Below are 26,665 nucleotides of genomic sequence, written 5' to 3'. Positions count from 1 at the left end.
GGAGCCAGGCTGCTCGCATGCAGTCTCTGGCTCAAACAATGCAGGTGACAGGGAACGTGGCTGGCTGCTCACACGCAGTCCAAGGCCTTCCCTTTTGAACTGAACGCAGTGAACCACAACGGTGCATGGGCCGCACAACGCAGTCTCCGTGCCAGCTCAAGTGGCACACGCAATGAGCACAACGAATGGATGCATGAACACAAACACGGTGCACGGGCCGCCACTGCAGGCCCGTGTTGTAGCTGCCAACAGGGCAGTTCTTGCAGCTTGCAAACTGTTGCTTTTACGATCCTGGCGCACATGGCAATGAACAGGGGGGGGGGGGCAAAGCAAAAATTGAACGGGGCTCGTGAACATGGGCAGTGGGCATGGCATGACAAAGGCAGCAGGCAAACACAGCCCGCAGAAGAAGGCCGCTGCAGGCCAACACAGCCGGCAGATGAACTGGCCGGCACAGGCCTTGAAGAAAAACAGCCAGCTGGCAGATGAAGCTGGCCAGCTTTTGCCGTCAGTGGAAGTTGGTGGAGGGAGTGCGGTGGTGCTGGCCACTTGGAAGGCGGGCTCGGACCTACCTACCTGTCTCCCTCCCAACCTATCGCCTTTGCCTGTCACTGTACATACCCACTCCCTTAATTTGTGAAAAACCAATTTAGCCCCCACTTATTTTTTTGTTGTTTTTATTTTTTACTTCCCCACTATAAATCGTCCCCTAACCCCCTTTACTGTCCTTGTTCGGCTAACCTATCCTGTCACCTAGCCTACTCCCAACCCCTACGTTCCCTTCCCGGAGGGGAATAAGGGAGAGCTAGCATCCTGTGTCGAGGCCCAACGAAGCCTCAGAATGGCCTCCCCAGAGTTCGGCGATCTAACCCAAAGTGGGTCCAGCGGCCCACGACGAGAGCGAAGGGATGGATGGTGCGGAGGGGTACATCTCCTAATCTACCCTATCCATTTAACAGTTAAACTACCCCGGGGCTTTCAACAAGCGCCTCTCGCTTAAACTATTGGTTCTAACAACCCAGATTCCCGTCGCCTATGTTGGTGTCCTCACAATTTCGGGCCTCGCCCCCCAATTTCCTCTCCGTGCCCTCACACGGTCTCATGGCTGGGACACGTGGCCCCCTTTTGCAGGCACGACCCTCTGCCGAATCTCCCGCTATGGCACCCCTGGGCACTACACTGCCTCCGAGCCTACCAGCTCCCTAACACCGGGGAGTGCCCCCCATGGCACCTCCCCTGAAACGCACACGTGGCAGGCTGGCTTCCCGGGCCCCTTTCCGAGGGTCACCCATGCCCACAACACTGCCCACGCGGCTAATGGTGCCCCGGGCCCCCGCACCAAGCAGGCGCACCCGTGCCCACGACTCTATCCCGGCCCCCCATGGGCCCATGGCCTACCGCGGCCGACTAGCCTGGTGCCTGGGGTACCCACTCAGCGATACTCACCTTTCGCAGCCACGCTCCCAAGCCCGTCAACAGGGCTCCTACACCCCTCCAAATGGGTCTCGAGCCTACTTTCCCACCAACAACAAAACGACCTCCATTTTTCAATTTGACTAACCCAGCTAACTCACTCTACACTGACCCCGGGGTCCCTTGGGTGGGAGTCACTCCTCCCCCCAATCACTCATCGCACCATGCATTCCCCATTCGCTCCATACACACAGACCCGCTGGCCTCACTCACTCGCCAAGTACTCACCTCACAACTCACCAACTACTCTTCAACACACACACCACTGAACTCTGCCATCCTCCTAACTACCTCCCCTAACTAACTCGTGCTCCCACGTCGTCCCTTAAACTACAGCACGTTCCTTTTAACACTACGTAGCTAAGCTACGTCCCCTCTACACATTCACTGTCTGTCACTGTCTCCAAATCTCTAAAATAACTTTCCCAACCTAAAGCTCACTAAATCCCTCTACCTAATCCATTCCACGGACTCCATGAGGACTTACCCCTGCCCCATGAAGTCGGTCTAACTAAGCTAACCCTTCCCCCTAACTAGTTTACATCCTGTGCCCCGGGTAAGGGGGTCTTCCACCCCTTGCCCAGGAATCCTGTGCACCCGAAAGTGAGGCTTGCTTTTTTTTTTTTTTTTTTCTATGCGCAGCACCTGCGCGGCAACTCAGAGCTCGCGCACTTTACACCTGCCCGTGACGTCATGCAGCTGCACGTGTACCTCGTCCCTCCTTGGACGGTACCATCCGGCAGAGATACCCCTCCTGCCGGATTCCAACCCCACGTGCAGCCATGGCGTCACCGTGCGCATAAAAAAAAACACAAGCCCCACGTCTCGAGGGGTTCCCCACGCGAACACATGTGCTTTGCCCGTTGGAGCTTAACACACACGATCGCGTGGAGAACCCGTCCGGTCCAAATCCATTTACCTGCCTAAACTTTGTCCGTCCGCGGGATCGGCAAATCCACCGCGTGCGTTTCCGGACCGGGACTTCACTCTCGCAAGCGAGCACGTGGTGGTCTCGTGCGTTGCACAGCACGAACCTCGTGCTCACTGCTGGGTGAACCCGGCACGGTCCCCGAAACAACTACAGCCGCTACTCGGCTTTCTCTCCTCTGTCGCAGTCTCCGTCTCCATTCCACCCACGCACACCTGCGTGTTACGACGCTCACACTCCACTCCATCACATTCACACCGGGAGACGCGGCTGCGTGCTCCCGCATGCCAACTGACATCTCCCTCTCATACCGCTCTCTCACACACACGGTCTCCCTTGCACTCGGCCGTTCACTCACGCGTGCCTCACTACTCACACAAACCATACTACTCACACACGCGGGGGCACTCAACCGCTGTGCCTCATCCACACACCGTGCCTCACTCATACACGCGGGGGCACTCAACCGCGGTGCCTCATCCACACACGCGGGGGCACTCAACCGCTGTTCCTCATCCACACACCGTGCCTCACTCATACACGCGGGGGCACTCAACCGCGGTTCCTCATCCACACACGCGGGGGAACTCAACCGCTGTGCCTCATCCACACACGCGGGGCACTCAACCGCGGTGTCTCATCCATACTCCGTGCCTCACTCACACACGCGGGGGCACTCACCCGCGGTGCCTCATCCACACTGGCCGTTTCATCCACACACCCGGCCTCACTCACACACGGTGCCTCATCCACACACCGTGTGCTGGGAAGCACGTACTCTGGCACCATCGCCACCACACCACACACGGGGTCGCTTCCACACACGGGGACGCACTCACACCTTGCACCACACACACAGGGACAACCACACTGGGGATTCGTGTCCCCACAAGGGTCTCCGGGGCCTCTATACCCCCCAAGCTTTCCGTGCACCCGTCCACAGCACTCCTCCCCTCAACCTCGCAAAGCACGACCGAACTCACCTGGTCGTGACTCGCCTCAAGGGGGCATACTCCCTCCCCTCGTTCCTGGAGGAGGCCATCCAGGTGCTCGCACTGGGTCTCTACACGCTCCGCGAGCTCACCCCCATTATCCTCCACTACCTCCGTGTGTGTGTGTGCGTCACTTACCCCGTCCAATTCACTCTCTATCTCCCGTGTCTCTATACATTTATAAGTTTCTGTCGTCGTCACCTCGTGTCTCGTCTCACACGTTTTGGTCTCCCCATTTAATTTTTCCCTCTTGGTCACCGTCGATTCCTCTGTCACGACCCTCGCCCAACACGCCCCCCGAATTATTTTTTTACCCGCCTCCACCGCGGGCCTGTCAGCCGTTGCACCCCCTTCCAGCTCGTTTGCTCCCACACGTGGAGTCGCCATTCCCAGCTCCCTGGTCACGGCCTTCATGCCCGCCTGCAGGCATCGGCCCATGTTCTGCGTCTCACCCCGCAGCTTTTTAGTTTCTTCCTTCATATTTGTTTCCATTTTTTGTGTATTCGCATCCATCTTTTGTGTATACGCATCCATCCTTTGTGTATACGCATCCATCCTTTGTGTATACGCATCCATCTTTTGTGCATCTGCATCCATCCTCGCTGTCATAGCCACCAGCATGGCGAATAGCTGGGCCATGTCGGGTGCGCTTGGGTGAGCCGTTTCGGCAAGGATCAGGGGGTTTTGGTGGAAAGGGGGAGGGGAGGTGTCATACACGGCGGCCGCTGCCGCACCTATTTCGGGCTCTGGGCTCAGTTTGGGGAGTTCATGTTCCTGCACGGGGATTCCATCCTGGGCCATGGATTCTACACATTCTACATCCATTTCTAATACCCCCGGCTCCCGCTCGCCTTGAGACGCCATCTTGCTTCTCGTGAAGGGTTAATTTAACTCGCTCGTAATTTGGAGGAAATCGGGGGTCGCTTCTCTCACCCCTGGACCGATTCCCGTGAATTTAGCCGGAGACAGGAGAGCCCGTTTTCCTGTTCTCCGATACCAGTGCCGCGAGGAGGGCGATGGATTTGTATCGCACGACCTGACACCAGTGTTACGGATTCGCGCCCGCCGGCGTGCTGACGGCCACGTAACTCGAATCGCGGCACGTCGCCCACCGGACGGACAATCCAGTCGTGACCCTCTCGGACTAACGCCGGGAACCAGTCACGGGTGGACCTTTCGGTCTCACCGCGATCGAGCCAATCAGCCCCCGCGTGGGATAGGGTTGCTCGCCAAATTCGACCTACCTAAGTACCCACACGGAGGGTAGACCGGGCGATCGCACCTCGCCGCAGGTCGACTTCGGACACGGGCCACTTAAGCGACCCGTTCCGTACTATCGGGATAACCGAGCGGTGTTATTCGTTGACCTCGACGGTTCGATTAATTATCGGGCGTATTCAGCCCACTACCAACCCTTTACGTGAAGCAAGATGAGGATTCAATGAAAGAAATGACGAAGCGAAGCGGGAAACAGTTCAACACAAAGCACATTTATTCGCGATGAACGGAAAGCACACATATTCAATTCCACCAAAAGCACATAGAAAAGGAAAAGAAACACAATGCAATTTTACACAAAAAGCAAATGCGACAATGCAGATCTAATACCGATTACGCGAGCACACGGCAACACTTATACAATTTTACTTCACAGACGGCGCCGACAACACATACCCAAAAACAAAAGAAAAGAACACCCTCAAAGATGAGGCGGGCCTGAGGCCGAGACCGGGTCGGGCCTACCCGTCTGGTGATGAGACGCGGAGCGGCGATGGTGCCTCAACTCCGCGGGCCTCGCGGACAGTGTCTGGTAGGGGGTGGGAAAGGGGCCCCCTTGGTCGCACTATCTCAGCACGGGGGGAAACAGGAGGGGGTTGCTGATGCTCGGGGGAAAGGAGGATTTCTACTCTGCCTCGAGTCCCGCGACGAGCGTCTCCACCTCGGCCAGGTCGCGCCGTCGGCCTCCCTGGTGTGCAGCTCCCTGCACGACGCGAGCACCCCCTCGTCTGCCCTCGCCGCCTCTCCACAGCTCCGTCCCCTTTGCTCCGACTCCAACGCACACGACGACGACCAACTCCTTCTTGCTTCTTCTTCCCAACTCCACCGACTGCGAAGTCTTAACTCTCTTGACTTGACGAACGCGGTCGCTTATATAAGCCCCGTGGCTTCGCTCTCTCATCTTTGACCCCCTGCCTTCGACCTTTCACCTCGCTCCCCATTGGCCCGAGAAAAGTGGGCGTGAATGCTTTTTGATCCATAAATTTGCATATTGCGATCGCCCTCCAACGCCCTGGAGGCGGGGCCAAATCGCCCCTCGCTCACCGATTGGACGGAACAAAAGTGGGCGTGTGTCGTTTTTGAAGTGGAAAATCCGTGGTTTTGTACACGCTGTTCGGCGCGCGCCCTGCACGAGTCCAACACCGGTACCCACAAGCGGCGCAAGAACGGTGGCGATGCGACGGTTGCGAGGTGTGACATGAAGCGGTGCCGCGGTGGGTGTTGTGGTTGGTGGTGGTAACAATGGCGGTTGGTCCAAAATAAAGATAGTAAAAGAAAAACGGCTATCCTGAAGAGTCGCAGCACGCATGAATAACATTTATTCCCACTAGACAACGGGTTTGGGCCTAACTACACATATACTTACGGAGATATCTCACCTAAGGGACCTGAATGGTGGTTTGCGAATTTGGTAACCACAACAATATATATATACATATTATATATACATACATATATACATATATATATACACATATATATATATATATACACATATACACATACATATATATACATATATATACACATACATATATATATATATATATACATATACATATATATATATACATATACATATATACATATACATATATATACATATACATACATATACATATATATATATACATATATATACATATACATATACATACATACATACATATATATATATATACACACATACATATGTCAGGCGTATTATGTGATACCGGTCGTCCGTCCATCCGTGTCTGTCTGTCTGTCTGTCCGTTCCTGTCCGCACTCTAACTCCCAAAGTTTGCAACTTTCACATTTCATATTTGGTACATAGGTACAGACGGTGTGTCGCGACATACATTAGTCATCTAACGTGGTTGTCATGGCAACCAGGATGCTGTTTTCCATGTTGTAGCACAATTCTGTGTATACCTTCTTGTTCGGGCGTATATTGTGCTCACTTGAGCTCTTGTTATTATTATTATTATAACAGTAATTCAGATGATACTCTGAGGAGACCATCCATTAATTATGTATGCAACGTACAGCGTTCAAAGCCAAAACAGCATCCCAAAACAAACAAACATTCTCAACAACATGTCCCGCACAATGAATCAACAACATATGCAGAATCGGTCACCATCGTTTCCTCTGGAATCGGTGTGTGCACCTCACCTCAACCAAAGTCTTCACAATCTACGATGACGACCAATTTCTATCTCCATTTTCCATCACACATGCACTCCCACAAGCTTTCAAAGCCAAAATACACAATAGAGCACGTTTTACTCCAGTGAAATATATTGGACTCGCACATGTTCCGTTTCGTTTTAAATGCTCAAAGTACAATAAATGCTAGCCAGCACTATAATAAAGCAACTATGGGGTTGGGCCTGCATAAAACAGTGTCTGGTGTTGGTTTGAACCACATAACCCTCACACACAATCACATTTTACTCACACTCACACACTGAGAGATGGGACTCGAACCCTTCTCTTTGCGCAGGTGGGACTCGAACCCCCCTTTCTTTTGCTGTACTCAGTACAGCACAGTGAGCAGAGTACCGAACTCGCTCAAGGTACGGCGAAGACTCAAACTCCCCGTACAGAGATCACTGATCTCTATTCAGCCCGCAGGCTTAAAGCGGACTCGAACCGCAGGGGACCCGAAGCAAAGGATCCCCTCAGGCCTATCAATAAAATTATCTGACATGTACTTTCCTTTATTCGAAGTACGTTACCCGCGAAGAACTGCCCCGCTGTCAGGGATGGCATCTCGTTGGCATTCACAGTCCCTCCGGACCACGGACTGCCTCCAGGGATTTAGCACATCCCAGTCACGGCACCAACTGTTGTAGAATTTTGTAGTTTACGTTTTAACCGACTCAAAGTAAATCCTGTTACTCAAATGAAAGCCACAACAAATTCACTGTCCACAATGTAAAGTACATTACATCAGATTAATTTTATTTTAACTTGTTACCAAGGAGTACAACCCACTGAGATGGTATACATCCACAATGATTTGCACTAAACCAAGATTACATTTTCTGGTATTTATATGCTTTTATGGGAGAGTGGAGGGGGCTGATAAGCCTTAGACAAAATAATTCAAATGCAATACGTGTCTACAAAGTGAAAAGCGAATGATTTAATCATGGCAAAAGTTGGTGTTATCAACCAGGTCACTTTGTTCCAGAGTAAGACATTCCTTTTATCAACATTTTGGTTAAAAGACTCTTGGGTAAAGGGAAGCATAACTGACATTACAGCATAAAAATTAAACTTATAAAACACCAGCAACAATTATAATTGAGAGTACATTAATATAATTATTTTCTCCCACAACACAATGTTCCCGTTTGCGTTTTCTTTCCATTTCAACAACTTTCTTTTGACAATTACATTAAACTATTTCTTGCTTGTCTGACATCTTGACTAGCTATGGTCTTGCTAAGCTAACTAATCTAACCTGGAAAGAGGAAAAAATACACATAAAAAGATTAGTACACATAATACTTGAGTGTATGTAAATATTCAAAGTGCATTGGGGTGTGTAGAGGAGGTGTGTGTGTGTGTGTGTGTGTGTGTGTGTGTGTGTGTGTGTGTGTGTGTGTGTGTGTGTGTGTGTGTGTGTGTGTGTGTGCGCGCGCGCGCACACGCGTTTTCTGCCAAATTGTCCGCAATCTTCAATTCCAAGTATGATAACAATAATAAACATCCTTGATAAGAATTACAAGATGAATATTCCATGGTTCTGTCCCTCTATTATTATTACATTAATGATTATTTGAAGCTGACATTTGATATTTACGATGATTTTACCATTTTTAAAACCATTTTGAACTCCATCTTGGATTTTATGGATGGCAAAAAAAAACATAAATCACCACATAGGCCTATTAGTTTCTAATAATCAGGAACATATATTACAATGAATCCAAATATTAATTTACTGTATATTATTCTTCATTTCAGGTTGTTATATACAATTTTCTATGATTTTGTCTATTTTGGCAGCCATTTTGGATGCCCACTTAGAATTTAAGCATTGCAACAAAATTCAATCATGAGGTATTAGTTACTAATGATGAGAAACACATTATTCCAATGAATAATTTTCAATTTTGTCACAGTTTATGGCCGTTATATATAATTTTCTATGATTTTACATATAATATTTTGGCAGCCATTTTTGATGCCATCTTGGATTTTTAAAAATGGCAACAAGGCCCAATTATCAGAAACTAGTAACTAATGATCAGGAACCAAATCCCAATGATTATTTTTCCAATTTGCCACATTTTTGAGATGTTAAATACCGTATTCTATGATTTTACCCATTTTGGACGCCATCTTGAATATCGCCATCGTGCTGGGAAATTTTTGTTAACATCTCAAATGTGTAATAGGACCATAAAAAAGTTGTTTTCGTTGAGTCCTGGGGGGGTGGGGGGGGGAGTGCACGGATACCCTCCGTAGATACTTGACGAGTAACGTCTTGCATTTAGGCCATAAAGTTCCATCTTGGTTTCATTAGAAAACAACAAACTTTTTGCCACATGGCTTCAGAATCTCCGGAGTGCCTTTTTTGCATACCTCAAACGGGACTCGAGGTGGGATTTTTTTGAGTAATTGCTTCCTTCTTGCCACCCTTGTGTACAGGCCAGACTTGTGGAGTGCTTGCGATATTGTTGTCACATGCACACAGTGAGCAGTCTTTACCATAAAAACCTGTTGCTCTTGCAAAGTTGCCTTTGGCCTCTTGGTAGCTTCTGTGATCAGTCCCCTCCTTGTTTGGAAGGACGGCCTGATCTCGGTCGGGTCTTTGTGGTGCCATATTCCCGCCACTTTTTAATGATAGTCAAGACTGTGCTGTAAGGGATATTTAAGGCCTTTGTAATATTTTTATACCCCTCCCCTGATCTGTGCCTATCCATAACTTTATCCCAGTGGTCTTTTGAAAGCTCCTTGGTTTCTCATGATTGAGTCTTTTCTGTGAAATGCATTACCCAGCAGAGGAAACAGACAGGAACAGCTGATTTTATGAAACAATCGGAATGTGTATATTTATGAAATGATGAAATATGAAACAATCGAAATCCTCTTGAGAAAGTTCATTCGAGAGAGAGAACGCTTCCTTCTGTATCTATATTGTTCACCCAAGGAATCCTTTCCTGCCCTCCATTGTTCATTCAAGTCTGCCTCTATTTTAGCCTTCAACTCTGCTGTTGGCATCCCCCCCCCCCCCCAACACCATCTCTCAACTGTTGCTTCCTGATCCACTCAGTGTACGAGTACGAGCCTCGACTGGGTATACCAAAAAAAACATAAAAAAAAAAACAAAAAAAAAACACAAAACATCAAGTTACAAGCATTTTGAGTTCTAGGTTCTTCCCCACAGACAAACGGTCCAAGACAATACAGATTTGTGTGTTAAAACATCAAAATTTTATTAATTATTCACAGGATTGACATGCAACCGCCAAACCATTTAAAAGGTCACAACCAACAGGATAAAGAGATACGCAAATCCAACCAAGGTAGGAGATCGTTGAACAAAAGGATGTCCTTCAGCAAGGAGCAGCAGCTAAATGTGACAACCCCACAACACGAAGTGGTACCAACGCAATCAAAGAGGTCCTTGATAGCTGCACCGAGCTGCCATTAATAACTAAGTGAGCATCAAGGGAGAGATACTCAAGAAGAAAATCTGTTGAGAGAGAGAGAGGGAGAGGGAGAGGGAGAGCCCGATACAAAGAAAGAATAAAATTTGGAACAGAACAGGCGTCGAGAGAAGAGCGATAGAAATGACGTGGCATGTCGAGGGCCTTAGACGTTGCACACAGAACGACTGGATTGTTGAACACGGTACGCAGCACAGCTGGGTACAAAAGCACGGATGGATACGCAGCACGGAACGCGTAGGAAACGTAACCAAAAGTCCTGCACGTTTCCAAGGAAAACAATCTGCGTAATGAAGGGAGGACGCGACAAAACCATTTTATATACATTGTGTGTCCAATCGGAAGAGATGGATATGGGTTATGTTACACGATAACATGGGAAAGAGCATTAAAGTTGTCCGATTATAAATATACTGCTTTACACAACGCTTGATCCGCTACAGCGACGTTTCATTGGTATAGCCGAGCCTTCAAACGGAACCTGTTATGAGGAAACCAACGTGCCATGTGTATCAGTACGCCTCCATATCCAAGCCCCTTAATTATCAACAAGATCAGAAGAAAAAGAAAGGGGGCCAAGAGGGTGCAGGAGGGACTTTAGTGAGACCACATTTGAATGAAGCAATCCAAATTCACAAGACCATTTTCATCCCCTGCCATTTTGACAAGCTCAACTTAACACAGACACAATAATGGATATGGACAGCACTTTGGGGTTAAGGGGTGGGGGGACAGAGGCACAGAGGACTGAGTGGGGGGGGGGCATTGGGGAATTTGTCACAGCACAAGCAGAAATTCAGCAAACGAGGTCCTTTATTTCTTGCTACTTTTGATGTCGTCGAGCCTCTTTCGAAGATCTTCCAGATTACGAGTGTTCATGTGAGAGTGGGGAGGAGATGGAACGCCCTCAGGCTCACTAACATGGGCTTGTATTGAACCCAATGTCTCCGGGGCTGTTGGTAGTTTTGGAGGGACAGAGGAACTCGGCACCGAAGGGTTAGAAGCCGAGACAGGCCTGCTCAATCCAATGGTCAGTGGAGTGTCCTGAACACCAAATGCAAGGGGGATTTGGGAGGGAGAGAAATGGGGAAGGGGCGGGGCGGGGGTGCATAGGGGTGGTAACAGGAAGAATAAATTTTCTTTTCTTCATGACATATTTTGGAAACAATAGCGATTCATTAGTTCCTTGCAAGGGCAGTAATAATAAAAAGGAGGAAACCACAAACTGCTGTGATATTCATCAACAATACTGTGGCTTCTCAAAACTCAAGGTCCCACTCACAGCCATGACATGCATACAAATCACCAATGGCCGACATGTCGGTTGGACGTTTGGGTCAAATGTGCTTGGAACTTTGGGAAGGCATGGGTAAAGGTAATCGCTGAATTTTTTTTTAATTTTAAATAGTACCACCAATGTCTTAGGATCTAAATCATAAAAGGGCTGCAAGGGTTCCTATGGACCATCATGACAGTTTGAACAGAGAAGAAAAATTAACAATGAAAATAAATAAATAATTCACAGCGACACTTGGCGAAACGGAACGGCACTCGGAACAGCATATACCTCCGTGAGGCTGAACAGTTTAGATTTTGTATCCCATTGATAGGCCGGATCTGAATCTGGATCTCAACACCAAAATCGAATCGGCTTGTTCTTGTCACCTACCCAACTCATCCGCCGAGTTTTGTCACAAGTCCTCCACAACTTTTATCGATATCATGCTATACATGGTTTTTGGCCCCGTCTCTCAATGGTGAAAATTATCCAATCCGGATTCAGAGCTTCACCAGAAATCGAATCAATTAGTCCTCGTCACACACCCAACCTGTCCACAACTTTTTTGAGATATCATGCAATATCGTTTTTAGCCCCATCTCTCAATGGTGAAGAATCAGTTGAAAATTAAATAACTCTCGTATCCAAATCTGTGGATTCGCATCCTCACCAAAACTGAATCAATTCTTCCTAGTGGCACTCCCAACATGCCCACCAAGTTTTGTGTGAATCCATCACCTTTTGAGATATTGTGCTATTTATCGTTTTTGGTTCTATCATCTCTCAACGGTGAAGAATCACTTTTAAAATTCAGATCTTCACCAAAATTAAGCATAGCTGTCGTTGGCTGGTGACCCACACACACAAACAATTGCTTGAAAACTGTGGCCAAAAATAGTGTGACAGACAGACAGACAGACAGACAGACACGACAGACCAACAAACTTGGCAATTTTTTTTTCCCGCCAAGTAACGAGAACAGCACGATGTGGAGCGCATACCTCCACCAGGCTGAACAATATACGTTTTGTAGCCCACCAATCTGCCGGATCTGGATCTGGGCCTGAACCAGAATCTAATCAGCTTGGTCTTGTCACGTGCCCAACTCATCCACCAAGTTTCTCCGTATCCGTCGAGAGATCGTGCTATATATTGTTTTTGGCCCCATCTCTTAATGGTGAACAATCACAGAATTCTCACATCCAGATCGAGATCTTCACCAAAATCTGATCAATTCGTCCAAAGCACACACCCAACCTGTCCACCAAGTTTCGCCAGAATCCATCCATAACGTTTTGAGCCACCCTGCTCACAAAGAGACAGACAGACAACCAGAGACAAACGTGAAAACATAACCTCTGTCCACCTTCGGTGGCAGAGGTAACAAAAGAAACACCTCCGACTTGCTTTGGACGCAATTGCAAGTCAAGGCTCAAAGTGCAAATTGAAGCATTTTAAAAATACACATTGCTGGTATTTGATGCTGTGTGACACCTTGGGATTGTCCATGCCCACTTGTTGGCGCAGCAAGCGTAAACGTTCCACATAGGCTTTCACATCATCTCTCGTGATACTGCTGGATGCCGTGTGCGGAAGCCCTAAAGGAGACAACCGTGAGCCCGACAAGGCAGAAAAGAAACACAAGGCGAGGATGTAAAAGGGAAGAGGTTCGAGACCGAAGCAGGAATTAAATGAAAAAGATGTTGCAAATGGACGTCAATTGATGAAAATAAATTCAAATAAAAAAAAAAAAAATCAACAAAACGATCACAATTGTACCACCATTGTTGGTGTGGACGCTTGATGACTGGGCAAAGCCATCACGCTCAATCTGGATGGCGTACAGACCATGCTCCACATATTGCTGGAAGAACACGGATGAGCATCGCAAGAAAGGCTCAAGATCTGCTTCTGGGTTCCGACACTTAAAGTCGTACAATTCAGACAGGCCCTGTGAAAGGGGCACACGGACTGACCACGTGGCTCAGAATTCAAAAGCAGACCCACAATGTTTTGATGTAAAAACGTGACTTCTGCGTTACTGTTGACGGGCACTCAGCACACCCACCTCCCTCGTGTTTTCCTTGGAGCCGATCTTCTTGAATATCTCCGCTACGTCGTCGTTCATTTTGGCCAAGTGTGCTGCCTCATCCTAAACAATGCCACGTGGCCCAAGAACATGGACATTATAAGCTCATGTGGTATACTTTGCAAATGGGGAGAACAGAACAAACATTTGCAATCACCCGATCACAAAGTTTTACAAAACAAACTTTGAAGATCGAGATATTTGTGCTGCCCGTGTCTCAATGGTTCGCACATCCACGGAGGAGCAGATTTCCAAGACTTTTAATACAAATGTTGTATGCAACAAGTGACATTGGAATAAACCTCAAGAATAAGAATGAAACCTGGTTTGTTTTCTGTTATTCCACTGTATATGTAGACGAAATACACCAGATTAGCATGTTGTGCCACAAAACCATTACGAGTTGGACCTTTTGCAGCAATGACGAGCTTCTGCCACATGAATTGCTTTCATAGAGTAAAATGCAATGAATAATTATCCTTATTTTCATAAACAATTTGAAGTAAACATTTATGTTCTGCACATACGAGGTGGATTTTCAGACAACAGTAAACCCTCGTTTTATGCAGGGGGTTACGTTTCCTCTGACCTATAAATTGGCGCGTAATGTACTGGAGCGATTTCCCGGAATAACCCTCGATCGCGGTGCAAAACCAGAGCATTCACGACCCCTTACGTTTTCCGCGCATTTCTTTACTTAGTGATACTGGACTCCAACGCCATCACGTCGGTCCATGCAGTGGCGCCACGCACTCTCCCCTCAGCCAAGCTTATCCAAAACTTCCACTTTGTGTCAAAGACATCACACCTTCGACGATTTTTGCACTTCGTTCACCGCGAGCAACAGTTGAAACATTTGTATTAAGCACGAAGGGCAATAATAACCAAAGCCAAGGGAATTTATTACGATTCCACGAAACTCAAGTGTTGATGCGGAGATAGGTGCAGGACAGTACTCTACGCGCTGCGTGTCTGTTACAAACTGCACCACTGATTTACAATTATACGTGTACAAAACCCATTCATGGAGGATTCAGATCAGCTCCGCAATCCTGACTAACAGACCGTTTTGGAGCACGGCTTTATTGTTAAGTCCCTGGGGAAGGTTAAAGTTAGTAAAGTTGGCCTCAAGAGACTCGTGGAATTAACAATTCCGATTGGGGAACAGGGGAGGGGCTCGCAGAATATTTATATTTGGGCAGTTTTATCGATTTTTCAGGTGTTTCAAGAACTTGGACAAATTTTCCAGGACTTCCCATGACTGTAAAATGCTTTTTCATTTTTCCAGGAATCTCAAGGACTTTCAAGGACTGTGCAAACCCTGGGTGAAACATGTCCCGTTTTGTGTACCCACTTAACTCGTCGTGCAGCAGTTCCAGGTTCAAATCCCATATTCCGAAACAAAAATTTGTCCAAAGCCGACGAATGTCTAACAGGTTTATGTGAAAAGATATCCTCATGTGATTGTCCTTCGTGCGATGCACTTTGAAGCTCTTGCTGGAGCCCTCAAATCACTCAAGAAAAAGTACATACACCAAAACGGCCCCAAATTTGAGCGACGTGGTTCATGGAAAAGGACTCATCAAATAAATGACTCAAAGGTTTACCTTTCACCATCACAATGTGCAGCCACTCACATAACAAATGGATCAACTTCTTGTGGGACACAGTGATAATGGCCATAGAAGAAGCAAAAAAAGTACCTTCCGCCCACAATTATGTTCCTTCTCCTCATCAGCTTTGCCTCGATAGGGTGTACGAGTCACCTTACGCAAGTACGCTTCGAGCTGGGATTCACTGCGGTTTTCGATGAGGCCCAGGTGCTCCAGGATCTGAGAAATTAAACAGCTCAATAAAATTAACGTCGTTATCAAGAGGGCATTTTGCAAGAGTCTTGGGATTTGTTTGGAGGGGGTGGGGAATAATAATAATAAAAAACAACAAGAAAAAACAATGACTGCATGGCACATCCCAAATCAAACCGGCTAACCTCTGGACCCTGGAGCTTTCCCAACATATGTAGAAGGGTCTTGATTGTGCGAAGTGGCAGGTCATCCTTTCGGTCACGGCCGGCATCTTTGGGGTACACCCGGAGGAAGTTGTGGGCGTCGAGCAAGACGCGGTCAACCTTGAGGTTGTGAGCCGTTTCAGGAAGCAACCGCGAGATCCGCCAAAGGCACTGAGACAACGAGGATACCAAGAGGGCTTGAGCCACAGCTGATGTGATCAGCAGCTGGGTAATTAACAATTGTGGTTATTAACATCGGATGGCTTTTCAACAATTGTTTCAAATTGCACCGTGTTGAGCAAGGGTTGCACGGGTGGGTGAACGACCACATGTGGGAATCACCTTCATGATAAGTTCAGGGTACTTTGCGTTGTTCGTGGGAGAGTTGACGCAATCATGTAGGAGGCGGATCAGGGCACTGGAAGGAAAGAAAATGGAATATGAAGAACAGGAAAGGAAGAGGGAATTTTTTTTTTCCAGTGGTATCACTTTCCTCATAATCTATCCAGAGACATTCCTGGAGTGAGGAAGGGGGGGGGGAAGCAGGGAGAGGGGATTCCCACAATTTTTGCACTGCATCAAGATGCCCCTTCACCATCTCAACACATGCCAGATATGAGACCTGAAACAAATTATAAGCACCCACCTGATGATGGCAGCTGGATCAGAATGCTCAAGCATGTGGACCAGGAGCACGTTGATAGAGCGCAAGAGCTGGGGGCCTTCCTCCATTTCCTCAATACGTGGATCTGGCAGCAGCAGCAGAAGCGCATGCACCAAGTCTTTCAGCATATCCGCTGATGCTTCCTTGCCAAGGCCAGACTTGAATAGCTGCAGGATTGGTCGCAAAATGGAGGAAAACCTTGCAAAAAGGGCCTTGTATGGAGAGCACAAGATGAGCGGAACAATCTTGGTTTGCCAAAAATCGCTTCAACCGTCGTGGCACAAAAGACTCAATCAGCTGAGTTGGGGCCCAAACTGGTGATGTGACGAGTTAATGACGATCAAATGCCAATTTATCAGAACCAGACAAAGATCACACTTTGGGTTACACTTCAGTGAAAAAAACAAAAAACAAAAAACAAAAATCAGCTGGATGTCAAAAACAAAAGAAAAGGACTGGAACCACATACTGTAACAAGGTTGCTAACAAGACAGTTGTAGAGATTCAGCACATGCTTGGTTGGTGTGCCAGGATCATTCAAATGGGTGTCGGATGCCAGGCGCAGCTGCATGAAAGTAGCAAGGAGGAGTTGATCCACATTGCCAGAGATCGCTTGTGATCGCTCCTTGGTCCGGAGCAACTCATCCAGCTTGAGAAAGAGGAAATATAACGTCTCAAACAAACAAGAGAAATACCATCGGCCGCTCGTAACCTGGGAGGGAAAGATTTGATTCAGCATCATAACAAGACGAGGTGAAGAATCAAGGATCTTACCTGAGCTAAAGCTCGCATGGCAGCCTCAATGTTCCTGTTTGCCACCTGGGAGATTACAAATGCAAGGGTAGAGTCAGCGCCAATTCCTCCGAGTTCATCCAAGGGCGTGGATATCGCAGTCGTTCTGGAAAAATTGCCTCAATTTCAAATTTCAGCGCGTGGACACTGGTCCACATTCACTTACCCCTCCCCCACCCACTAGCCCAAGATACAGCCCTCCCACTCCCAGCCACCACCACCACTCATAGTTCGGTCACAACATGTACCTCAACTGCGGTAGTATATCAAGTGGCACAGCTAAGATGTCATCATCCAATTGGCAATTCACGAGGACCGGCATGTCAGAAACGACGTGCTCATCTTCAATGTCATCAAGTTCAAGTTGAAACTCCCGGGATAAAGTTGGCTGGGTGTCTGGTGTTTGCTGAGCGACACGAGTCTGGCTGCATGCACGTGGTTAGGGTGGGAGAGCAGGTACAAAGCACACAGAAAATTGACCTGGAGAAAAAAAAAAAATCAGTGGAAAAGCTCTGGCAATCAATGGAATAGCAACATAACAATAAGACCAAGTGTACAAATAGAGAGAAGTACAGTTCTTAGCAGTAGTCAGAGTAACTGGAATGACCTAAAAAGTATGGACGTGTGTGCAATCTATTCAAGATGTCCGTTTTATGTTATGCCGATTAGTTACTCACGTGCGGTAGTTCTGGTACGCCCTCCGTGTCAGGATGAAAGAAACAAAAACATTAGAGGGAACTAGGCCACAGTCACAAGTGCACCGAGAGAACATGCAGTTTAACTGAGCATTTCACTTCGGGATGTAGGAGGAGGATAAACCATCAAAGTATCGAGACATTTTTGGTGTTGAGACGAGACAACTGGCAACACAATGCAAATCACGATAACAGCCTTTGCACACCTTATTTTTATGACTTGCAAAACGTCGGCTCGGCGCTGCGACACACGAGCAATGAAAGCAGCACAGTTGTTGACGCTGGAACGTGGTTTTTGCATTGCGTCATCATTTGCATTCGGCGATACAAATGTATCCGTAAAATGGAATACAAAAACGTTGGAGTGTACGCTCTGGGCCTGGGAGGCCAGTGGTTCAAACCCTGGAAGAGTCACACCAAAGACTTCAAAAATGGTACGTGCTGCTTCCTTGCTCGACGCCAAGCATCGAGCATGTACCAACCCAGTGGTTCGTCATCCCTTGGAAATGGGGAGATCTCTGTAGAAAAGGCCTCCCGATTGTGGATAGAACAATCACCACCACGAGAGAGAACCACCGATACAGAACTTCCCACAAAGTCAACAGCCGCGTTTGTCTGATGTTGGCTCATGTATTTGTCACGTGTGTGTGCACGAGTGTTGTAGCTCTTCCACAAGCCTTAAACATTATTATTATTTTTTTTTTCCAAAGAATAAGGAACACCACTTCAAGCCACTTACAGGCAGCACTCGGTAGAGCACAGACCTCCACCCGGTTGAACTGTTTACATTTTGTATCCCACAGACAGGCTGGAGCCGGACCCGATCCAGAATCTCATCGGCTTGTTCTTGTCACCTTCCCAACTCATCCACATACTTTTGTTACAACTCGTCCTCAACTTTTTGAAATACCATGCTACACAATAAACCCTCAAACATCGTGGCTTTCGAACAATCGTGGGCAACCAATTGAGTTCCGATTTAGTTATCTCGGCATTTCATTTTGGCCAATCGCAGTTTCTCAGCTGAGATGAGTCATCAGTTGCGTCTGCATGCGTGACGAACCACCATTACGAGCCTTTTGTTGTTTCTCGTGCAGAGTTTTTGGTTTACAACGGTGCGAAAACGTAAAACGATGGACAAAATTAGTTGTGCCAAAAGGCAAGAGAAAGGTTATGACATTGGGTGCGGGGAAAACAAAAAGAAAGATTGACTAGATGTGAAAGTGCAGCATCTGGGAGCCACCGTTAAGGGTCACCGAATCAATTGTGCGGTTTATTCGTAAAAGCGAGTCAAATATCCATGAAAGTGTTGCCGCCAGCACTACACAAAGTACAAAAGTGTCATTCCAGTCCCGTGATCCTCATATCGAAAGGATGGGAAAAGCCCTTAATGTTTGGATCGAGGAACAAATACAGAACGAGAAGGGCACTCGGTGGAGTGCACACCTTCGCCACGTAATGCCTGATCCACGAGAACATATTGGGCCCAATACATTTTTGAAATATCATGCGATATATCGTTTTTGGCCTCATCTCTCATCGGTGAAGAATCACTTGAGAAATTAAATAAATATCCTATCCAGATCTTCACCAAAATCAAATCAATTTGTCCTTGTGACACACCCAACCTGCCCACCAAGTTTCGTCCGAACAACTATTCTTTGCAAAGAAAACTCACCATCTGCAACATCAATTGTTCAAAAGAAACAGTGCGTTCTGGTATTTTTTTTCATTACTTCTTTTTTGGACTCTGACAGCAAGAATTATTGCAACACCAAGGAAAGGACGGTCAACTTCCAATCTCGCACTTCCACAGCCCAAGGAGACAGACCTGACCAACTGAATAAAAGGTCCATAATGGATCTATCAGGAGAGGTGTTTGCTGCCAATGTAACCAGATCACAGCTACTATGTGAAAGGCTTAAAATGAGATAAAGATGCTACAGGGCAGAGTCATGCATTGGTCTCTTGCAAGTCCACTTCCTTGGAGGAGATGACAACAACGTGCAGTCATTTTATTTGCTTTAAAATGTAGCCAGAATGTATCTGGACACCGAAGGCATCCTTATCACAATATTCAGCCAACACCAATGAAGGAAGTACACACTACCACAGACAAAAGTATGCGGACACCCTTTCTAATTTGTGGATTTGGCTATTTCAGCCACACCTGTTGCTGACAGGTGTATAAAATCAAGCACACAGCCATGCGATCTCCATGGATAAACACTGGCAGTAGATCGGGCCGTACTGAAGAGCTCAGTGACTTTCAACGTGACACAGTCATAGGATGCCGCCTTTCCAACAAGTTCATCAAATTTCTGCCCTACTACAGCTTCCCTGGTCAACTGTAAGTGCTGTTATTGTGAAGTGGAAACGTCTAGAAGCAACAACAGCTCAGCTGCGAAGTGGTGGGCCACACAAGCTCACAGAACGGGAGCGCCGAGTGCTGAACACTCACGACCGAGTTCCAAACCGACTCTGGAAACGTCACAGCACAAGCACTGTTCGTCGAGAGCTTCATGAAATGGGTTTCCATGGCCGAGCAGCCGCACACAAGCCAAAGATCACCATGCGCAATGCCAAGCGTCGGCTGGAGTGGTGTAAAACTCACCGCTAAAGGACTCTGGTGGAGTGGAAACACGTTCTCTGGAGTGATGAATCGCGCTTCACCATCTGGCAGTCCGACGGACAAATCTGGGTTTGGCGGATGCCAGGAGAACGCTACCTGCCCAAATGCCAAGTGCCAACTATAAAGTTTGATGGAGGAGGAAGAATGGTCTGGGGCTGTTTTTCATGGTTCAGGCTAGACCCCTTAGTTCCAGTGAAGGGAAATCTTAACGTGACAGAGTTCAATGACATTCGAGATGATTCTGCGCTTCCGACTTTGTGGCAACAGTTTTGGGAAGGCTCTTTCCCGTTTCAGTATGACAATGCACCTATGCACAAAGCGAGGTCCATACAGAAACGGTTTGTCGAGATCGTGTGAAGAACTTGACTGGCCTGCACAGACTTCTGACCTCAACTCCATCGAAAACCTGTGGAATGAGTTGGAAGGCCGACTGCGAGCCAGACGTAAATCGCCCAACATCAGTGCCCGACCTCACTAATGCTCTTCTGGCTGAATGGAAGCAAATCTCCGCAGCAATGTTTCAACATCTCTTGGAAAGCCTTCCCAGAAGAGTGGAGGCTGTTATAGCAGCAAAGGGGTCCCAACTCCATATTAATGCCCATGATTTTGGAGTGAGATGTTGGACGAGTAGGTGTCCACATACTTTTGGCCATGTAGTGTACTTTGCCAAGAACTGTGTGTGTAAGCAATTTAAATCATGTGACCCAAATTGTTATAATCATCCTCTTTACATGTACAGATATTTCTCCAAACCCAAATCGTTATAATCATCATCTTCACAAAAACAGATATTTCTCCAAACAAACAATGACCAGCAGAGACACAGGACACATCTTACTTGAGCTTCACACCAGAAGCCATTGAGATGGTGGTGTTTGGCCCATGAACAACCGTCGTGTTTAAGGAAGCAGGTGGGTAAGTCTCCACAGGACGAGCACCCCCTTTCTTGGCCGAACGCTTTATCCGCTCTTCGAGCATACTCATGTCCTTTTCCGAGAGCTATGAGAGCAAGTGGGGTCATGGGAGGGGAACAAGGGAAATTCATTTGCAAAATAAATAATGACAGTGACATCCATCACTTGGGGGATAACTGGCAAGACAAAATGGACAATCCTGGACAGTTTTTCATGGGTCAGATGGCCCCTGGGCACTCGATTGCTCACTCAAAGCCTGAGCTCGGTGGGGGCAAGAGAGCTTCACGCCTCTAGCTTAAACCCCCACTTGGGTGCGACTCATCACTCCCAGATACTCCTTGCAAGACCGCCTTCTCAAAAAAAATAATTAAATGATCGAAGGATCAAGCAAGCAAAAGAACACTCACTGAACCAATCATCTTGAGGGCCTGGTCTCCAGCAAGGTTGTAAGCCATGACGATGGCATTGAGTGCTGCATTTCGTACAGCTGTGTCACGGTCCCCGATAGCCCCTGCCATCTCGCGCAAGGCCTTGGCTGGACTTGGTTGGCAAATGTTTATGCCATAGTTCTGAATGAGTACACCTAACTCCTCTAAGCATTCTGTAAGGATCAGAGAAAACAAGTGGAAGGACGAACAATTACTCAAAAATTATATGGCAAAATATATTTGAGATTTTATACATATATATGAATGAAAAACGATATAAATATATGTATAAATTAATAAAATAAAATCACACTCATTTCTGAAGGAAGCGGTTCAGTTTGACATTTTTAATATGAAATAGGCAAAGCCGAGAAACAAACAATACCCACGAGAATTAAACACCGCGGGTTAGAAAGGTTGTTCTTCATTTTCGGAAGATGAACGGACGGATGGAAGGAAGAAAGGACAGTCAAATATTGAACCGGATTCACAACTTAAAAATGTGCCACAAAAAGCTTTCTTTGCATTTAGCTTGTCAGATGTTTTTCTTAAACAAGGAACCAAGCAAATGGCTTCCAAGAAAAATCCAATCAAAATCTTTTCGGTCTTTTTGGAACAGGAGTTTTAAGTTAGGAAAACCAGATTAAAGGTTGTATCCAGGGTTTTGCGGTGGTTCCTAAGTAGGCTCTCACCGGCACGTTGCTTTGAGTTCTTCGACTTAACTCCCTCGATAATGAAGGCGAACATCTTGCTGGCAGGGTACACTTTATAAAGAAGGTTCATGATGGTGCGTACATCCTTGCGGATGCCGTCCTTGGCTTCACCCACCTGAAGCAGAGGGGGAAACCAGTCAAAAGTCAGGGTTGTGAAAGTCCTGACCAATCATGTGAATGCAAAGGCTGCCACTGATATGTGCAATGCAAATAGAGTTGGGGTGGGAAGGGGGAAGAACCTCAGAAAATAGTGCGGGGGGGGGGACCAAAGGTAGTGATGGCAACAGCAAAGCAAAAGGCAGCCGGGGTAGAGAGACGGCTCGTCAAAAACAATCGGTCAAATGACATGCTCAAAACACAAGTCTACTTCAGGATAAAAACACCCACGGAAATTGAGTGAAAAAAGTACGGATGAGTGTGAGACTACAAATAAAAGAAAGAGTTCATGAAACACCTTACCCCATGCAGTTGTGAGAAAAGGGGGGCATGGGGAGGAGTCTGCGAGGAGCAAGTTTGATTGGTCAAGATGATGTAAAATGTCGTAAAATTGTTAAAGTGCTGCTAAATGAAAGTTTTTTTTTTGAAAGTGCCAAAAAAAAGCCGATGATGTTCTACGGTATTGGAGTGTATAATTAAATTGAAAATAAAACAAAGATTTGAAAGGTTGGAAGAAAAAAAAAAATTCCGAAATTTACCGCCATTGATGCAACATCTTTTACACCAACTTATTACCTCCGCCACCAAATGTGGAAGGAGGTTATGTTTTCACTCCCACGTCTGTCTGTGTGCAGGATATCTCACAAAATTGTGGACGGATCAGGATGAAACTTGGTGGGCAGGTTGGGTGTAACAAGGACGAACCGAAAAGATTTTGGTGAAGATCCGAATACGAGAATTATTTAATTGTTAAAGCGATTCTTCACCATCGAGAGATGGGGCCAAAAACGATATTTCAAAAATGTATTGGGCCAGATATATTTTCGTGGATCAGGCCTTGCGGGGCAGAGGTATGCGCTCCACCGAATGCCCTTCGAGTTCAACATGACTTTATGAAGTTCTTAAAAACAGTAGGTTTTGTATTTTTCCTGATTTTAAATTTTGACTGCCAGAGTACCAGACAGTTTCAAACAAACAAAAACATATCTATATATATCTCTATCTCTCTCTCTATCTCTATCTCTCAGTACTGCTAAACTCGAGGTTCGTTTTCCGTTCAATGATCAAAATATAACATGCAATCTATATTAAATTGTTTACAAATCAGATTCATCATCTGGGGGGGGGGGGGGAATAGTAAAAAAGGTAATGATGGAACAGTGATCAAAACGACACCGACAATATCAATTTTTACTTGTGAAATTTACATTTTATTCCACAAGCAGGGGTGACGGCATTGCCTGACAACACTGGGCCCCTCCTCCTACTCCTCCCTCCTCCTGTCCCTTCCACTGCTCCCTTCTCCTCCACTCCTCCATCCTCCTCCTGCACTTGTCCCTTCCACTCCTCCTCCTTGCCCACTCTCCTCCTGCCCCTTCTCCTTCCCCTCTCTCCTCTCTCCTCCTGCCCCTTCTCCTTGCCCACTCTCCTCCTGCCCCTTCTCCTTCCCCTCTCTCCTCTCTCTCTCTCTCCTCCTGCCCCTTCTCCTTCCCCTCTCTCCTCTCTCCTCCTGCCCCTTCTCCGTCCCCTCTCTCCTCTCTCCTCCTGCCCCTTCTCCTTCCCCTCTCTCCTCTCTCTCCTCCTGCCCCTTCTCCTTCCCCTCTCTCCTCTCTCCTCCTGCCCCTTCTCCCTCCCCTCTCTCCTCTCTCCTCCCTTCCCCTTCTCCTTCCCCTCTCTCTCTCTCTCCTCCTGCCCCTTCTCCTTCCCCCTCTCTCCTCTCTCCTCTCTCCTCCTGCCCCTTCTCCTTCCCCTCTCTCCTCTCTCCTCCTGCCCCTTCTCCTTCCCCTCTCTCCTCTCTCCTCCTGCCCCTTCTCCTTCCCTCTCTCTCCTCTCTCCTCCTGCCCCTTCTCCTTCCCCTCTCTCCTCTCTCCTCCTGCCCCTTCTCCTTCCCCTCTCTCCTCTCTCCTCCTGCCCCTTCTCCTTCCCCTCTCTCCTCTCTCCTCCTGCCCCTTCTCCTTCCCTCTCTCTCCTCTCTCCTCCTGCCCCTTCTCCTTCCCTCTCTCTCCTCTCTCCTCCTGCCCCTTCTCCTTCCCCTCTCTCCTCTCTCCTCCTGCCCCTTCTCCTTCCCCTCTCTCCTCTCTCCTCTCTCCTCCTCCCCCTTCTCCCTCCCCTCTCTCCTCCCTCCTCTCTCCTCCTCTCCCTTCTCCTTCCCCTCTCTCCTCTCTCCTCCTGCCCCTTCTCCTTCCCCTCTCTCCTCTCTCTCCTCCTGCCCCTCCTCCTTCCCCTCTCTCCTGTCTCCTCCTGCCCCTTCTCCTTCCCCTCTCTCCTGTCTCCTCCTGCCCCTTCTCCTTCCCCTCTCTCCTGTCTCCTCCTGCCCCTTCTCCTTCCCCTCTCTCCTGTCTCCTCCTGCCCCTTCTCCTTCCCCCTCTCTCCTTCTCCTCTCTCCTCCTGCCCCTTCTCCTTCCCCTCTCTCTCCTCTCTCCTCCTGCCCCTTCTCCTTCCCCTCTCTCCTCTCTCCTCTCTCCTCCTCCCCCTTCTCCTTCCCCTCTCTCCTCTCTCCTCTCTCCTCCTGCCCCTTCTCCTTCCCCGCTCTCTGCTCTCCGCTCTCCTCCTGCCCCTTCTCGTTCACCTCTCTCCTCCTGCCCCTTCTGCTTCCCCTCTCTCCTCCTGCCCCTTCTCCTCTCTCCTCCTGCCCCTTCTCCTTCCCCTCTCTCCTCTCTCCTCTCCTCCTGCCCCTTCTCCTTCCCCTCTCTCCTCTCTCCTCTCTCCTCCTGTCCCTTCTCCTTCCCCTCTCTCCTGTCTCCTCCTGCCCCTTCTCCTTCCCCTCTCTCCTGTCTCCTCCTGCCCCTTCTCCTTCCCCTCCTGCCCCTTCTCCTTCTCCTTCCCCTCTCTCCTCTCTCCTCCTGCCCCTTCTCCTCTCTCCTCCTGCCCCTTCTCCTCTCTCCTCCTGCCCCTTCTCCTCTCTCCTCCTGCCCCTTCTCCTCTCTCTCCTCCTGCCCCTTCTCCTCTCTCCTCCTGCCCCTTCTCCTCTCTCCTCCTGCCCCTTCTCCTTCTCCCTCCTTCTCCTCCTTCTCCTTCTCCTTCCCCTTCTCTCTCTCCTCCTGCCCCTTCTCCTTCCCCTCCTGCCCCTTCTCCTCTCTCCTCCTGCCCCTTCTCCTCTCTCCTCCTGCCCCTTCTCCTCTCTCCTCCTGCCCCTTCTCCTCTCTCCTCCTGCCCCTTCTCCTCTCTCCTCCTGCCCCTTCTCCTCTCTCTCCTCCTGCCCCTTCTCCTCTCTCTCTCCTCCTGCCCCTTCTCCTCTCTCCTCCTGCCCCTTCTCCTCTCTCCTGTCTCCTCCTGCCCCTTCTCCTTCCCCTCCTGCCCCTTCTCCTCTCTCCTCCTGCCCCTTCTCCTCTCTCCTCCTGCCCCTTCTCCTCTCTCCTCCTGCCCCTTCTCCTCTCTCCTCCTGCCCCTTCTCCTCTCTCCTCCTGCCCCTTCTCCTCTCTCCTCCTGCCCCTTCTCCTCTCTCTCCTCCTGCCCCTTCTCCTCTCTCCTCCTGCCCCTTCTCCTCTCTCCTCCTGCCCCTTCTCCTCTCTCCTCCTGCCCCTTCTCCTCTCTCCTCCTTCCCCTCTCTCCTGTCTCCTCCTGCCCCTTCTCCTTCCCCTCTCTCCTGTCCCCTCCTGCCCCTTCTCCTCTCCCCTCCTGCCCCTTCTCCTCTCCCCTCCTGCCCCTTCTCCTCTCCCCTCCTGCCCCTTCTCCTCTCTCCCTCCTGCCCCTTCTCCTCTCCCTCCTGCCCCTTCTCCTCTCCCCTCCTGCCCCTTCTCCTCTCCCCTCCTGCCCCTTCTCCTCTCCCCTCCTGCCCCTTCTCCTCTCCCCTCCTGCCCCTTCTCCTCTCCCCTCCTGCCCCTTCTCCTCTCCCCTCCTGCCCCTTCTCCTCTCCCCTCCTGCCCCTTCTCCTCTCCCCTCCTGCCCCTTCTCCTCTCTCCTCCTGCCCCTTCTCCTCTCTCCTCCTGCCCCTTCTCCTCTCTCCTCCTGCCCC

At 48.4% G+C, this 26,665-nt stretch overlaps 2 protein-coding genes and 1 non-coding gene across 12 annotated transcripts in view; 1 reads left to right on the top strand and 2 right to left on the bottom strand.

The window, feature by feature from the left end:
* The window catches only part of APAF1 (apoptotic peptidase activating factor 1), a 515,858-nt gene that overhangs the window by 261,096 nt on the left and 228,097 nt on the right, over positions 1-26,665 (top strand). The gene's annotated exons all lie outside the window — the stretch shown is intronic.
* Positions 10,082-26,665, bottom strand: part of CKAP5 (cytoskeleton associated protein 5) — a 72,602-nt gene continuing 56,018 nt past the window's right edge. For 3 of the 7 annotated variants that reach the window (XM_085886631.1, XM_085886633.1, XM_085886632.1), the window contains exons 31-45: positions 22,534-22,669; positions 21,821-22,014; positions 21,338-21,498; positions 17,850-17,870; positions 17,421-17,597; positions 17,155-17,278; positions 16,850-17,029; positions 16,363-16,547; positions 16,059-16,134; positions 15,699-15,887; positions 15,412-15,540; positions 13,688-13,771; positions 13,399-13,570; positions 13,114-13,217; positions 10,082-11,384 (exon numbers count right to left, since the gene is read on the bottom strand). In XM_085886631.1, coding sequence (XP_085742757.1) covers positions 11,154-11,384; positions 13,114-13,217; positions 13,399-13,570; positions 13,688-13,771; positions 15,412-15,540; positions 15,699-15,887; positions 16,059-16,134; positions 16,363-16,547; positions 16,850-17,029; positions 17,155-17,278; positions 17,421-17,597; positions 17,850-17,870; positions 21,338-21,498; positions 21,821-22,014; positions 22,534-22,669 — 2,163 coding nt within the window. In that variant the 3' untranslated portion in view covers positions 10,082-11,153. The other 4 variants (XM_085886634.1, XM_085886637.1, XM_085886636.1 and 1 more) reach the window with 4 other exon arrangements.
* LOC147025564 (small nucleolar RNA SNORD67) lies at positions 21,626-21,745 on the bottom strand. The gene has a single exon (XR_015059664.1). It is a non-coding gene; the product is annotated as a small nucleolar RNA SNORD67 (small nucleolar RNA).

The sequence above is a fragment of the Eptatretus burgeri genome, chromosome 6 (genome assembly GCF_056783735.1).
Source record: "Eptatretus burgeri isolate ZD-2024b chromosome 6, Ebu_testis_v1, whole genome shotgun sequence".
In the NCBI taxonomy this organism is placed as follows: Eukaryota; Metazoa; Chordata; class Myxini; order Myxiniformes; family Myxinidae; genus Eptatretus; species Eptatretus burgeri.
This window is presented reverse-complemented; position numbering and strand designations above follow the sequence as displayed.